Source organism: Lontra canadensis, unplaced genomic scaffold (genome assembly GCF_010015895.1).
Source record: "Lontra canadensis isolate GAN:19392208 unplaced genomic scaffold, GSC_riverotter_1.0 scaffold1, whole genome shotgun sequence".
NCBI lineage: Eukaryota > Metazoa > Chordata > Mammalia > Carnivora > Mustelidae > Lontra > Lontra canadensis.
Window position 1 is genome coordinate 105,920,840 of NW_022630995.1, and position 16,399 is coordinate 105,937,238.

At 43.3% G+C, this 16,399-nt stretch overlaps 1 protein-coding gene across 1 annotated transcript in view; it reads right to left on the reverse strand.

The window, feature by feature from the left end:
* DAPP1 (dual adaptor of phosphotyrosine and 3-phosphoinositides 1) overlaps positions 1 to 16,399 on the reverse strand; it is a 47,711-nt gene that overhangs the window by 25,165 nt on the left and 6,147 nt on the right. Inside the window, exon 2 of the mRNA XM_032861022.1 lies at positions 1,963 to 2,085. Coding sequence (XP_032716913.1) covers positions 1,963 to 2,085 — 123 coding nt within the window. The remainder of the gene's footprint in view (positions 1 to 1,962; positions 2,086 to 16,399) is intronic.

The following is a 16,399-nucleotide window of genomic DNA, read 5'->3' on the forward strand; positions in this document are numbered from 1 at the left end:
CTGGACTACATAAACCTTTCCCATTTATTCAATAAAATGCTAGTGTAGATGCTACTATGAAGGGATTTTGCAGATAATTCAGGCCCTGCATTAGCTGACCTGACAACAGGGAGACGGTGTGGGTGGGCCTGACCTAATCACGTGAGAGTCCTGGTAAAAGCAGAGAGTTCTTTCTGGCTGGTCACAGGAGAGGAGATCAGAAAGACTGTTCTAGAAGGAAGCAAACATCTGTGCTGTGAACTGCCTGTGGGGGCCACTTGGCAGAGAACTAACTATGTGTGGATTCCAGAGGATGACCCTGGTTCCTGGTCAATAACTACATGGAAAAGATGGAGCTCAGTCCTACAGCAGTAAGGAAATGAATGAAAAGGAATGAAGCAAAAAAGAAGAGATTGAGGGACGAGGACTCTGAGTCCCCGCTAACCACAGTGTCAGCCAGCACCTTGGTTTCGGCCTGGTAGGAGCCCCAGCAGAGAAATCGGAGAAACCACCTGGGCTTGTGACACACAGAGACTGTGAGATGATCAATGGAGTTGTTTAAAGCCACTGAGTTTGGGGTAACTCATTACGGACACAGAAAATACGGAAGTCCAGAAGCACAAAGAGAAGAAAAGAAAATTAATTCTTGGCTTTCGAGCTCATAGAAACCTGCCATCAATTATTTCGGGAAATACTTTTGAAGCCAGTCTTTGCCCCAATCAGAGGGAGAGGAGACTTAAAAAAACAAAACAGAAAAACAAAAACAAAAACAAATGGGTCTCTAAACTGGATCAAAAAGGATTCAGAGGTAAAGGAGTGTAGATGTAGATGTTGAGTTAGTGACAAGGAGGCCTAGACCACGTGGGGCAGAAAAGAATAGAGGAAAACCTCATGTCAGATCAGCATGAGGGGTGCTACATCAAGGAACACTTTTTTTTTTTAAGATTTTATTCATTTATTTGACACAGAGAGCACAAGCAGGGGGAGAGGTAGGCAGAGGGAGAGGGAGAAGCAGCAGGCTCCCCAAGGAGCAGAGAGTCTGGTCTGGAGCTCGATCCCAGGACCCCAAGATCATAACATGACCTGAAGGTAGTCGATTATCCAACTGAGCCACTCAGGAGCCCCCCATGGGATCTTTTCAGGAGCACATGGAGGTGCTATTAGAACAGCAAAAAAACAGTAACAGTTTGAGGTTGTCAATTTCATGGATCCTCACATCCCCAGTCTAAGCAGAAGGCAACTCCCCATAAACCCAGAAAGCCTTGCTACACACCCGCAGAAGCCAAGGTGACAGATGCTGACCGAAAACCAATGCCTCCCCCCGATGATCACCAGGCGAGGTCAGCTTCCCTGATCAAGAGGCCAGCTAGGAGGAAGCAGGGGAGGAGAGAGACCCTAGAAGGACTGGACTATCACAGATTAGGTCTGTGTAGGGGCCAGATTAATTCCATTAACACTCAGAGGAAGTGGAGCTTGGAGAAAGGTCAATCCATTTACAGAAAGAAAAAAAAACCTTAAAATTTGCCTTACTGCCTGCTTGAGTTTGTGATTATGAATGTTGCACAGTCACAAATCATTCTGATTTTCCAGGGATAGTAGAACTATTAAGAGGACACTGGGCCAGGTTCCAGGGATTTGGATTCCGGTGCTGTTTCTATCGTTGATTAATCGGGTGCAAAGACAATTTAGCACTTTGGGTTTCAGTTTCTCCATTAGGTAAGTGAGACACTAAACAATTCATAAAGTGTCTTTAGGCTCTCCCGTTTCCTTTCCTGCTGAGGGAAGGAGAAAGAACAGTTCTCACAGTCCACCATTCAGGCCTTGGAATCCTTAGAGCTGCAGGTATCCCAGGAGTCAAGAGAATTTTTTTTTGGCAATGTGAGAATGTTGTTACCTGGCAATGTGAGTGTGATGATAAAGTCAATGCCTGTGTAAGGAAGAGTTGGAACAATGTTGAATTCATAGAGTTCATCAGCGTCCTACCTCACAGAGAGAGAGTACAGCCCTGTCCTTTCATTGCTGTCCCTCAGAAGGTAGCTGCCGTCACATCCGTTTGAGAGGAGAAGAGCCTCGGCCGCGTGGCGTGTGAGGTTGCCATGATACCACCTAGGAAGGAGAGAACCACACTTTCACTTGGGACTCACCACAGGCAACTCTTCCTTTACTGGGTTTTCCTCTCAGAGATGACCTCAGCAATGTTCTCCACCACAGGTAGCCCAGAGACCAAACATCAGGACAAGGAACTCTCTGGGCCGGGCTGAGGGGAGAGCAGAGAACTGGCGAAAAGCAAGGTTATGGGTTGAACTGTGTCCTGATAATTCGTATGCTGAAGTCCTGAATCCCAGTACTTCAGCATGTGACCTTATTTGGAGATAAGGTCTTACCTTTAGCAAGATTTTTTTCAAAGTCCAAGTCAAAAATAACCGTTAAGGATAAGATTTGGCCAATTTTCTTTCTCTTGATCTCTCTCTCACATGCTCTTTTGCAAGTATGGTCCTGCCTTTTGCAGTGTTGGCAAACCTCTGAGCTACTATACTGAAGTCCACGGTCATCAGTGAGATGAAGTTGAACACAAGGAATTCCGACGTTTTATACTGACACGTAAACCCCATCAGATCGTGTTTCAAACTGACAAGTATCTGAGGAGCCAGAGAAGTCCCAAGGAGTTTCAAATCAATCTGTATGTTTTTTAAAAAGTTTGTTTTAGAAAAGGTAACAGATCCACGGTAGAAGAAAAAACCCCAAGTGGCTCAAAAAGAAGACTCAATAAAAAACCTTGTTCTCACCCTGTATCCCCAGTTCCCCTGTTTTCTTTCCAGAGGACACCAATGTCAGCCATTTTCCCATGTTTCCCCCTCAGAGACAGCTATGCATCTGAAGGCATTCTAGTACGACCCCCCACCTCCTAACTCTGTGGAAATAAGAGCATTCTAGGCACACTGATCTGCTCCTTTCCCCATAGATCTTACACGTTTTTTTAATGACTCGCTAGAGGCGGTCCAGTGTGGTGAGATGGGATTGTGGCCCCTGGAGTTGGTTCACTCGAGTCCTACCCAGGTGATAGACACCTCCGCTAGCTGCACAACCCTGGGCAAGTTATGTAACCAGTCAGAGCTTCAGCTTTCTCACTTCTAAAACAGGATTCACACTAGCCATATCCCATGGGCAGTTGTGAGTACCACTCACATTCACACACATGAAATGGCCAAAACAGTCTGGCAAACATCAGAACTCAGGACACAGTAGTGGTTACATGAAACCACTGAGACCCACAAAACCTAACTTGTGCTACATCCTCATCAGTGTGATTTTCTTCGGCCTCAAACATTTTTTTATTATCTTGAGTTTATTTTGGAAAATGGGAAGCTAGGTACAGGGGATAGTCGCCCCTGCAAGGGACCCCCAGCTCAGGGCAGCAGAGAGGAAGGGGTCACAGGCAACTACACAAGTGATGTCAACTATGCCAGTTACTGAAGAGCTATTGAAGATGAATGGGTAGTGTACAAGAACCTCAAGGAAGACGGGTGCCTGGGGGGCTCAGTCAGTTAAGTGTCTGCTTTGGCTCAGGTCACGATCCCAGGGTCCTGGGATCCAGCCCTGCCTCAGGCTCCCTGCTCAGCGGGGCATCTACTTCTCCCTCTCCCTCTGCCCTCCCCACTTGTGCTCTCTCTCTCTCTTTCAAATAAATAAAATCTTAAAAAACAAACAAACAAACAAAACTTCAAGGAAGAGTCCTACTCTGAGGGTGAGGGCTCCTGCTGTCGTCTACTGGGACATCCCTCTGGCATGAAACTTTAGCCTGATAATAAACAGTCCACGTAAGACCATCTGTGGAAGGAAGTTTCTACATAGGTCTCCAAGCAATCTGTTTTCTAAATCTGCATTTCCCAATACATCTTTCTTTAGCATATTTCCTCTGTGGGGCACAGATGCCCCCATCCAGTATTAGAAATGTACCTGTGGGCTGGAAGCAATGGCAAAGAGAAACATTTCTATAGGATCACCCAGTTGTTTATGCACAAAGAAGCCCCCCCCCTTCCTTGAACTGATTCAGACAAGTTCAAATCTTCTCATTACAAAATGCTTTCAAAGGACAGTTGGAATCTGGAACGAATACAATGTTGTATGTCAGTTATGCCTCAATAGAAAAAGGACAATTGTGGAATTAAAAGTGAAGCTATAAAAAATACTTCAGGTTTGGCTACAGCCAAAATTCTAATTCTTTTTGACAAGTGAAATCTCCACAAGGTCACAAGTCCTTAAAAACATCATGCCAATAATTACTTTTTAGATGAACACTTTGGTGTAAGATTCTGTTTTAGCCAATAGGTTACTTCTTTGAAGTGATAAAACTTGATTAATGAAATTCTAAAACATAAAGGGCTTGGACATTTTGTTGGATTCTTTTCAGTGAGATCTGAAGTCTGTGTTGAAAACATTTACAGAATTCTTCTGGTAATTACAGCCGGATGGCAGTTTTTACTAAGAATTTTTTTACGCTCATCTTTCAAATCCTAACGATATATCATAAACATACAAGAAACACTTGAGCGTAAAGCAGGGAGAATCACACTGTCCTAAATGTGGAATATCTCAGCATGGGTTAGTTTCTGGGTGGCAGCTTAGCTGAGTCACTACTGCCATCCCGTTGGGTTTTATCGAGTCCTGGGCCTGGGCTGACCTAAGACAGAGACTACCAGGCAGCCTCCCACATTTCAAGATGTCTCTGGGGCAATGGGATCCTCATTCCCCGAAGAGCTCTTCCACATCTGACCTTCCTCTTTTAGTTGAACTAAGTATCCCTTTCCTAGAAATTCTGATGAACGTATCTTCTGGGAAATTGACTCTAGATCCAAATAAGATTACATGTCCTTTCTAGGTCTATGTCCACTTTCGGTAAGGATCATTCAAGACCGTGTCCACAAAGAGCCAAATGTTGAAAATAAAGCTGACAGTTTTCTCATAACAACCTTCTCTACCTTTTATCATTCCAATCTTGATTTATTAAGCTTCAAATCTGTGCCACACATTACACAAGGCATTATACGAGGCAGGTCAAAGAGAATAGAAATGGAAAAGCCCCGGTCTAGTCTCCACTAATTTAGTCAGGAGGGTAAGCCAAGTACTTTGCAAACTACGTTCCAGAGAATGGTTCCAGGAAGTAAGATCAAGACCATTGTTTGAATGAGCCAATATCTGAGTAGGCCGTGAAGGACAGTAAGTTATTTTGTAAAGTGTGTATTATTTTTTCCGATTATAAATCATATGCAGTAAAAATTAAAATATGTACATATATAGAAGAGAAAGTGGGAGTCTTTCACAAAGGAGCAAATAGGAATTTCAAATAGTCTCAATACTAATTAGAGAACTGTAAATCAAGACAACAACGTGATATTTTCTTTACTCACTAGCATGGCTAAAATTGAAGAATTAGACAGTATTAGGTATTGAAGAATACAGGGCCGTGGGTATTACCATTCACTGCTGGTAAGGGTAGAAGGCTGGAGGGGAATCTAGCACAGGTGGGCTGAACATGGGCATGTGACCAGGGATTCCTGTTCTAGAGTCAGCCTCTTGCAATACTCACACATAAGCTGAAGGAAATAGGAACAAAGGTGTTTATTGCAGACTTGTCGGCGAGAGTAAAAATTTGGAACCATCCTAAATGTCTGCCCGCAGCAAAGTGATAAATAAAGTTGAGAGCTCCTAGAAGAAGATTATGTAAGAAGTTAACCGAGGATGAAAAGGCATTGAGAGCATTTTGTTGATGACGGCAAGGGGTCAGGTGCTATGAGCACTTTGTGCAAAGGGGGGCCGGGGGGTGGTGGGGTGCCCGGAATGCTTAACTTGCAACAAAGAACAATGCAGTCCTAAACACCTGAAAATTGTTCTGCTCAGAAGCCAAGTGCACCCCCACTAGGCATAACTGAGGATGCTTGTGTACAGGCACACATCAAAGCTGATGGATCCCAAAACACGTTATTAAGTTAGAGGACTAGTGACAGGTACGGGATGACACCTCTTATTTAAAAACAACAACAACAACAACAACAACAACAAACTTTCCTTTCCACCCAAACAATACCACACATACACATAATCATATACAGGTATGCACAAGCATAAAATAGAAGTCTGAAAAAAATACAACACCAAACTCAAATCCTGGAAGGAACCCAGGTGAAGGGTGTTGTTAAGGAAGACTGTAGCTCCATCACAGTTTCCTGATTTGGCTTGATCTAAAAAATAATGATAAAACAGATTCATCTATCCACCGGGAGACTAGAACTGGAAATAAAGGGAAGCAGTTAAGGTCTTCTTTACTCCAACCTCCAGAGACAGCCCTGCTAATAATTTGTTTTATTCTTTCCTTTATTCCGCTGCTGTTTATTGAACACTGGAAGTGACCTAGCACTCGGGGGGAAGCGGGGGAGAGAGAGAAACTTTTTCTCCATGTAAAGCACAGTGAGATTTGGAGTGACCGTTGTTCAGGGAAGGGAATGACGGGAGAGCAGGCCTGGAACCCCGAGAATGGTAAGTGTGTCTCGCATCAGAGCAGCACTCGGTGGTGTGAGCAACTCGGGATGGGTGCAGCGGGCAGCCGTCAGGTGTGGTGACGAAGCTGGGAGGTTGGCCGAGTGACAGAGGGCGTTGGGGATTGACAAGTCCTTGGCTGATGCTACAGCGATTTTTATGGCTTCATATGCACACTTGACAGCTCCTTACATAAAGACCTAATTGCACGGAACTGTATTCCAACTAAATTCCTATCACTGGAACCGTTTAAAACGTTGTTGTTGTTGTTATTCTGATTATTAGGCCAAAGAGTCAGATTTTAGACAGCTTGAAGCTTGTAGAATTTGCAATTCTCTTTAAGAAAATTGATATAAAATTAGACAAAATTAAATAATTATGTAAAATGAAAAATCACACAAAAAAGACACATTTAAAAGCTAACAAACATTACAAAACCAAGAAAAACAACTTATCTTCATTAACTGCCTCACATACCCTTATACTTTTTTCCTCTATATTTTTGGTTGTATTATCTTTATTTCTTTACATGACAACAATTTTATAATATAGTTTTCTAGAGAGAGACTAGAATAATAAGTCAGTCTTTCATCTAGAATATTTTTTTAAAAATTATTCACAGCATAGAAAAATTATTTTCAGGCTTATGGGTAATCAAGTTGTTAAAATCATTGCCAAATTCTGGGACCTCTATCACATTTCTCTCAAATATGAGTTCTAAGATTCCAGAGTGTTTTACATTTTCATGTATAGGAACTAATCTTAAATACTCTTGAATGGATGACATTTATTAACTATATGACTAGGGTCCGTACCAGGGAGGGGCCCTGAATCTGCGGCCTCATTGGCTTCCCAGTAAACTTATTTCTAGTGACTCTAAAAATTACATATGCTTCTAAGCTCTAAAAAATTAGACTATTAAAAATGTTTAGCTTAGGGGCATCTGGTGCTCAGTTGGTTAAGCACCTGCCTCTTGTTTTCAGTTCAGGTCATGATCTCAGGGTCATGAGATCAAGCTCCATGTTGGGCTCTGTGCTCAGTGGGGAGACTGCTTAAGATTCTCTCTCTCTCTTTCTCCCTCTGCCCCCCAACCTTACTCACCCCTGCACACACATCCTCCCTCTCTCTCAAATAAATAAATGGATCTTTAAAAAAATGTTGAGCTTAGGGAATAAAATCCATGTACAATCCCCCACCATCAGGTTGGTTTACAGTTTTTTTTTTAAATTTTATTTATTTATTTGACAGGCAGAGATCATAAGTAGACAAAGAGGCAGGCAGAGGCAGAGAGAGAGGAGCAGGTTCCCCACTGAGAAAGGAGCCCGATGCGGGACTCAATCCCAGGACCCCGGGATCATGACCTGAGTAGCTGCTTAACCGGCTGAGCCACCCAGGCGTCCCTATAGTTCTTTTTAAGAATTCCTTTGTACAGTGGGTGAATAAAGCCTCAACCCTAACAAGACTCACATCCAACCTTTGCTACATATCATCAATGACGGGAACTCACTATCTATATATAGGCAAGATCTTTCTATACCGCCATTGTTGATGGCCACAAAACTCTTGCCTATATTGAATTGCTGTTTCCTGCTGTCTAGCTTTCCACAGATGGTCCCAGAGCTACTTCTTGGAGTTATATACATGATACTTAAACAAACAGTTGAAGCATTTAGATTGTACTCTTTTCTCTTTCCATCACCTTCAACTTCTCTTTTCATGATGGGCACCAAGGGACATTATCCCCTCTGAAACCTTCTAAATTTTTAAAATCTATGTTAAAGGTAAGCTCTGACTTGGAAAACTAAGCCTCAAAGGATCCCTCTTATTCTACTGCTGGGTCTGTAGTAAGGCAACCCCAGGATTGTGTTAGTTTCTTGACAATTGCATCATGCTGGGGATTTACACTGTACCTACTGTTGGTTGATTAAAACTCCCAAGTAAGTCATTTTCCTCTGCGGTTCTGTCACGTCTTTCCCAACTGCATCAGGAGACCGATGTTTTTAGAATTAAGGGCAGTAAGAAACCTTTTTACAACTGGGAAATGCCAACTGAAAAGAAATGCGAAGAAGCAGACAGCTTCTATCACAAATGTCCATGTAGCACGGCACGTCAGGGAGAGTTCTGCTGAGGAGGGACCTTGCCTTCGCCCCCAGTCACCTCCTTAGCTTGTCTGTTTGCTCCAACTTCCTACTTGTTAGCTATGTGACCCCACACAAATAGCGACTTTAGTTTTCTCAGCAGTCAAGGTGACTAATAACTGGTGCTATGGTAAGAAAACCCTTTTGTTTTCATGTATTGGAACAATGTCTTCTTTTACAAACTTATTATTATTATTATTTTAGATTTTATTTATTTGTTTGAGATAGAGACGGAGAGCGTGCAAGCAGGGGAAGGGGCTGAGGGAGAGAGAGAAGCAGACTCCCTGCTGAGCAGAGAGCCTGACACTGGTGGGGGTGGGCCTGGATCCCAGAACCCTGGGATCATAACTGGAGCCGCAGACAGACACTTAACTGACTGAGACACCCAGGCACCCTTTAGCAAACTTTTTTTTTTTAATGACTCTTTAACTTTTGCAGAGGAGAACATGCTACTTATAATATGTTTTATATTTAGCAAATCTTGTATCTTATGATAGATAAAATATGGTAGGCATTGTGCTAGATATGGGAATAGTGTGGAATAAGGTTCATCTTCCTGAAACAAAAAATTAAAAAAAAATTCTTTTGGTCTCATTTTTTTCTGAAGTAGAAAAGAGCAAGAAACTACTATTTATAACATACATTCAAGCAATGTTGCATTCTTCTTTTTCCCCGAGGCCCACACACATTGCTATAAATATGTCTCAAGGCTAATGGAGGTAACAGAGCAGAGACTCATCAAGCTTAAAAAGAATATTTGCACTGGGTATGAGATTACCAAAACCAACAGTTGACCTTGAAGGAAACAGTGGTATTTATCCCTTCCATGATATAGTAACAAATTAGGAAACACCCACCCACTAAAGAATTTTCATCATTGCCTCCTAGTTAGGTACAGGAAGTGAGCTCAACCACAGAGAGAGGCAGCCCAGTTAGATCCAGCAGGCTGGTCCACAAGTCAGCCCCTTCTCCCATTCCAGGGCAGTGGCCCTTGGTGCTAGAACCTTCTGGGAAATTGCCCTGGCATTTTGGAGCCTTCACAGTTTTTACCCTGTTGGGTTTTTTTGTCTTAACTTAATCCACTGATATAAACTGATATTTCATTTTGCCCTATCCTTTAAAGGAGAGGCTTTCAAACTTCTTCAATCAGCCCACAGTATAAAATGCATTTGTATCTCTCTCTCTCTCTCTCTCTCTCTCTCTCTCTACACACACACACCAGAATATTATAAGAAACAACACTGCTCTTCCCTAGGATACTTACTATTTACTATTTTCTTTTCTCCACTTATTTTTGACAAACATTGATTATGACCCACTAAACTGACTTTATGGACACAAATGAGTTGCACCTGGTGTTTGAAAAACAATGCAAAGCCTTGCTACTCAGTGTCTGGCAATCTTGATAGAAATGGACATTCTCAGACCCCTACACTTGTTGAGCTATAATTTATATCCATCAAGATATGATTGTTAATGCAGTTTAGAGTTTGAAAAGCACAGAGCTCAAGGACTCTTGGTCCTAAAAACTTTAATTTGTTTCAGTAGGTTTGATAGCTTGAGTTCACAGTGTGTCTCATCTAAAGAAGAGTACACAGAGGGTAAAGAAAGTACTAAGTGGCTTTGAAGTACCAACGGAGAGGAAAAGAGAAGGATTTGCAAGCTAACATGGGCAGAAATTTCCCAAATAGCTGCAATCATAGTGATAGAGATAGTAAATGGTATAGGAGGGGAAGCTCACAGGGGCTGGCATATCAGGGAAAGCTTCATGGAGGAGGACGATAATGAACTGGAGCTTCAAGAATAAATATAGGCTTAAAAAAAAAAAAAAAGAAAAAGAAAAAAAGAAAAAAAGGGGCGCCTGGGTGGCTCAGTGGGTTAAAGCCTCTGCCTTCGGCTCAGGTCATGATCTCAGGGTCCTGGGATCTAGCCCCGCATCGGGCTCTCTGCTCGGCGGGGAGCCTGCTTCCTCCTCCCTCTCTCTCTCTCTCTCTGCCTGACTCTCTGCCTACTTGTGATCTTGGTCTGTCAAATAAATAAAATAAAATTATTAAAAAAAAAGAATAAATACAGGCTTCATTAAGTAGCAAGAGAAAAGAGCATTTCAATGAGAGAAATGGCATAAGCAAAGGCACTGTGGTTGACACATGCCTGACATATATAGGAAACAGAATGCCTAGTTGAAACAGAGGCTTTAAATTGAGGAGTAACACAAAAGAACTCTGGAAGAACAAGTGGGCACAGGAGTGGTCTTGCATGTTAAAACATGAGCCACACACCCATTTAGATTATATATTCCTTGGTGAGAAAATTTCTTAGTGACCCATATCGACAGATTATTCACATAATGAATGACTTGTTCTTTCCCTTCCTGGCAAAGAGAAGTGACACAGAACCTACATTCGGTCCCATCAGAGTTATAAGAGAAAACATATAATGCAACCTAAAGCAAGAATAGAGACTTCTGATTGTGTGACAGCAGCTAAACATCCTTGGAATTGAACAGCCAATAAAAACCCTCTTTACAGAATTTTCTTTTTTTCTTCATTTTCAAACTTATCCTCACTTTTGAATGACATGGACACACTCTCTGTACCCTCTAGAACAAAGACAGCAAATGTGTAACAGAGGATGCCATACCCCTTTTTAAAGGTCATGGATAGCCTAGATGTCCACCAACAGATGAATGGATAAAGAAGATGCAGTGTGTACACACACAAACCCCCCCCCCACACACACACACGCAATGTACTATGCTGTCATCAAAAACCCCTGAAATCTTGCCATTTGCATCTATGTGGATGGAACTAGAGGGTATTATGCGAAGCGAAATAAGTCCATCAGAGAAAGGCAATTATCATATGATCTCACTGATATGTGGAATTTGAGAGGCAGGGTGGAGTGTCATGGGGGGAGGGAAAAATGAAACAAGATGGGACTAGGGAGGGAGGCAGACCATATGAGACTCTTAGGAAACAAACTGAGGGTTGCTGAAGGAGGGGGTAGGATAGGGTGACTGAGTCATGGATATTGGGGAGAGTATTGCTATGGTAATTGCTGTGAACTGTGTCAGACTGATGATTCACAGACCTGTACCCCGGGACAAATAATGCATTATATGTTAATTAAAAATAAAAATAAAAATAAATAAAAAGTTAAAAAATAAATAAAGAAATAAAGGCCTTGGATAATGGCACCAACTGATCCATTTTCTTTCTTGCTAAGGTTATGTACTTGGGCCTCAGAATCCCTCCAAACACAATGGGGATAGAACACAGGATGAAACCATAGGGCGGTGCAACTCCAAGCCATCTTAACCTGGGTTCACCTGTCCTTAGCACTTGAGTCGTTCGGCAGGACTGCTTGGCTGCTGATTTCCTTCATGCTCGTCTGGTCATATGGTTGGTGCTAAATACTGTGATGTTTTGTGAAAAATAAAGCTCTTGGCCCTCTATGACATCAGAAATTGTGGGTTACAGATAAGGAAAAACCTGGCCAACTCAAGAGCTATCAGTGCCAAAATTTATATTATACTAAGGTCACGACAACGTCTAAGATAAGACAGTGCTGTCCATATAAATACATGAAGTCCCCTATTCACAAAGGTGAGCGTATTTTTTCATTGGCCCTGTCCCAGTGGAGATAATCAAATGGGCTTTGCAAAGTTTTTGAACATTCAAATGAGGCCTAAGAGAGGTGTTAAGTGTGATGCTGAGGTTAGATCAGCTCCCCACAGTCCTTCCAGTAAGGAGGTTTCTGTCATGGAACCTGCTGGTCTGTGGCTCTTCGTATTGCCATTCTGAATGCGCACATTTCCATGTGCTAATCGCGGACCTAAACGGTGAGGCCAGCTACCCTGGGAAATGAGGAAACATACTTGAGTGATGACAGGGCAGGGTGCTGGCTAGCTGGTCAGACGAGGAACTGAGGGTGGGCCCCAAGGTTTGTCGGTTTTTTTCTGGGTGGGAGTCAAGGCTCAGCTAAAGGCAAACAGGGCGGAAAAAAAGCAGAGAATCCTGCGGGGGGTCGGAGGTCAGGGCAAACCTGTTCCCGAAGGAGTCCGAGGAATGAGGCCAGCGATTCCGAGAGAGGGAAGACACACAGAGACAGAGGCAGAGACTCTGATATTCGGAGACACAGACTGGCACAGAGAGTCAGAGACACAAAAGGGAAGAGCCGTGGACAGAGAGACAGAAAAACTCTGAGCCAGCTAGAAAGGCACAGTGGCTCACACAGATAGCAGAAGCACACGGGGCGGTTGCTGAGGGCACATGAAAGAGAGGGACCCAGAGTATTCAGGAGAGTGAGGCAGAGAAGCCAAAGAGAGAGGAGGACACAGACACATAGAGACCCGCAGAGCCTGGTGGGTCGACACACCAGGGAAAATAAGGACTTGCGGAGACCAGAGGGGCCGTGCCATGGCCTGGGGGGCAGGGGGACAACCTGCGTCTCATTCCAGCACAGATCCTTCCATACGGTCCCCAGTTCAGACAGCACAGGGCAGGAATGGTCACAAGACTACAAGAGTGTTATTGGTCCCTGAGGGGCTGGAGCTTAGCGGCTGTTGGATTTGGACAAAAAGCCAAAGCTCAGAGATGGACTGGTGAAACTATTTCATGGATAAGAACTTGCAGAGGCCTGGAATGGCTGGGCAGAGACCCACACCAGAGGTTTTCTCAGGAGGGCTCATCCCTAAGTGGAACCGCGCTGGCCTCCACACTCGTTCTCATTACTCGGGTCATTTGTACCGCATAAAATGCTGCTTCCAGGTTATGTCCTTGCTGCGGGCTGGCTGCCATTGCGGTCTGCTACCAGAGACAGAGAGGTCCACCTTCAGCAAGCTACAGCTATAGGAAAGAGCCCCAGACTTTAGGGGATGAAAAAAAATACAGACAGATCCTTGTTTTTTGAGTTCTTCCTTCTGGGTTGCATGGTTCAGATGAGGCCTCTCAGCAACGTCGGTTTGTCCCACCAGAAAAAACTTTTGGGTTTAAGGGGACAGAGCGAGTCTGAGGGTAATACATACAAACATATCGTCAGGGTTGGTGGGATAGAGGGCTGAAGTCAAGGACCTTAAATTCTGGTCTTGCCTTTGACTCAACTTGGGGCAATTCAAACCTTTGGACACATCTGCTCTTTGCCGAGTGGTGGTCTGGGGTGAAACAGTCAGAGATGAAGAAGCTACAGTCTTGCTCCTAAGGAGCTCGCCATGGAAAGGAGTTGACTGTGCTCAGCCTAGAGCAGGGGGACAAACCTCTTGGTGCTTCAGGACTGCCATTTGCAAAATGATTCTTATTATCTGGAGAATCAAACCCAAAACATAGACTGTACTGGCAGTGAGTCAGAACCCTACAAGCCGTAAGATGAACCCCAGACAACTTTAGAAGTGTACCGTGGTAAAGTAAACAAAGAATGAATTAAAAGACACTGATGGCATTAAGATTTTTAAAATTCCTTTGACGTTATTTTGAAGAACCATATGAAAGCAGAACTCATTCTTATTTGGATGTGAATCGCTTACCGTGCTTTCCGAAGTGGAATGACTGGTTTCCACCTCTGTTCCTTTCTTGCTCTCCCAGGTTGTCACTCAAGTTCCTTATTCCCCTATCTGTAAAGTCCCTGACTAATTAGCTTTCTTGGCTCTGGTCCCATTGTTACTTATTGTGCTCAACTACCAGATTCATGTACCAGATTAATCTCAAAACAAAACATGATGGCCCTGTAATTCCACATTCCTATAAGCATTCAGTAAGTCCATATTGTCAAAGGGAGTTTGACCAAAGTCCAAACTCCTAACCTATATAAAGCCTTCTGGAATTTGGACCAACCTAAATATCCAAACTTTAATAGAGGGAAACAGGCTGACCTCGGGAAAAGCCAGACCCAAAACAGGCTTTGACACAGACTAAAACATAGATGATGGAAAAATATCCTACTAGAAAGCAAAAGAAAAATTGTATATGTGCTATGGCCATAATTCAATCTGCGTGTGTGTGTGTGTTTATGTGTGTGTGTATTTACAGAAAAATATAGATTTTTTTAAAGTTTTTTTTTTTTTTTTTTAAGATTCCATTCATTTATTTCACAGACAGAGATCACAAGTAGGCAGAGAGGCAGGCAGAGAGGAGAAAGCAGGCTCCCCGCTGAGCAGAGAGCCCGATGCGGGGCTCGATCCCAGGACCCCGAGATCATGACCTGAGTCGAAGGCAGAGGCTTTAACCCACTGAGCCATCCAGGTGCCCCTATTTTTTAAAGACTTTATTTATTTATTTGACAGACAGAGATCACAAGTAGGCAGAGAGGCAGGCAGAGAGAGAGGGGGAAGCAGGCTCCCTGCTGAGCAGAGAGCCGATGTGGGGCTCGATCCCAGGACCCCGAGATCATGACCTGAGCCAAAGTCAGAGGCTTAACCCACTGAGCCACCCAGGTGCCCCCAGAAAAAATATTTTTAAAAAGATTGGAGACAAGTTGAACAATATGTCATTCTGGGTGGTTGTACCTGGCTGACTTTTTGGGTGCTCTTATTTCCCAAATTTTCAATAATTTACATATAGTTATTATTTTTAACTGTTTACTGTGAATAACTTCAGGAAGTAGAAAAATAGCATAAGTAATAGAAAAAGTAATACACATATTTAAATAATACCCATGTTTTAGGTAGAATAATTTTCAAACTTTTGCCATATATTCTTCATATATTTTTGGAGGAACATTTTAAAAGTTAATTATAGATATCATGATGCTTTAAGTAGTTCAGCATGTGTCTCTAAAAAGTGACATTCTCTTGCCTAACCATACTTTTATCAAAACAAATTAACTTACTGCTCTTACATTTTTAAAAGCCATAAATATTTTTTACAAGGTTTTGTTTATTTATCTGAGAGAAAGAGAGAAGGTGGGGTTGTGGGGGGCGGCAGGGCGGAGGAAAAGGGACAAGCAGACTCCTTGCTGAGTTCAGAGCCTGACACGGGGCTCGATCCCAAGACCCTGAGATCATGACCTGAGCTGAAATAGTCTGATGCTTAACCAACTGAGCCACCCAGGTGCCCCTAAAGTTATCAGTATTTTTAAACAAAAAAGTCTGAAAACAGGTAATGCGGGCAGGCTCTCGTGGGCAGGTGGTCAGGGAGAATGTATGACCCAGAGAGACTCTGGAGTTGAGGGAGCCACACAGTGAAGAGCCCACCAGGTGGACTGTGCTGGTTCTAGACAGTTCCGTACCAGGGTGTAGGAACCAGAAGCCTGTGGGCTCAGAATAGGAATTTATCCTCCAGGGGAGCTGGGAGGAACAAGAAATGAACGCAGGCTTTTTTCCCCTCTTTTGAAGGCCAATGACACTAGAAACTAGAAGAGGAAAAGCAGGTGGACATTTCTCAGACAGTGAGGTTCTGGGTGGAGACTCTGAGACGTAGAGCCCAGAACCCACTGAATGAGCACATTCCCTACCTGCTGGTCCCTGGGATGAGAGGCTCTGAGTCATGTGGGCCTCTCTGGTTTTCTGAATACTCCCATGTTATACCATGTCTACTCCTTCATTCACATCACTTTCTCTTCAGTAAATGTCATCTTTTCTGATGTCAACTGACAAATACCTACCGGTTCCAAAGCCCTATTGTCCACGACCAGTGGTGTCCTTCCTTCCTGCCATACACCGTGCGCTTCGCCTAGATACACTCATGGCCTTCAGCCTCTCCACCCTGCATTCTAACTACATGTGTGTGCTTTCTCTGTCCTCTGCCCTGTAAACT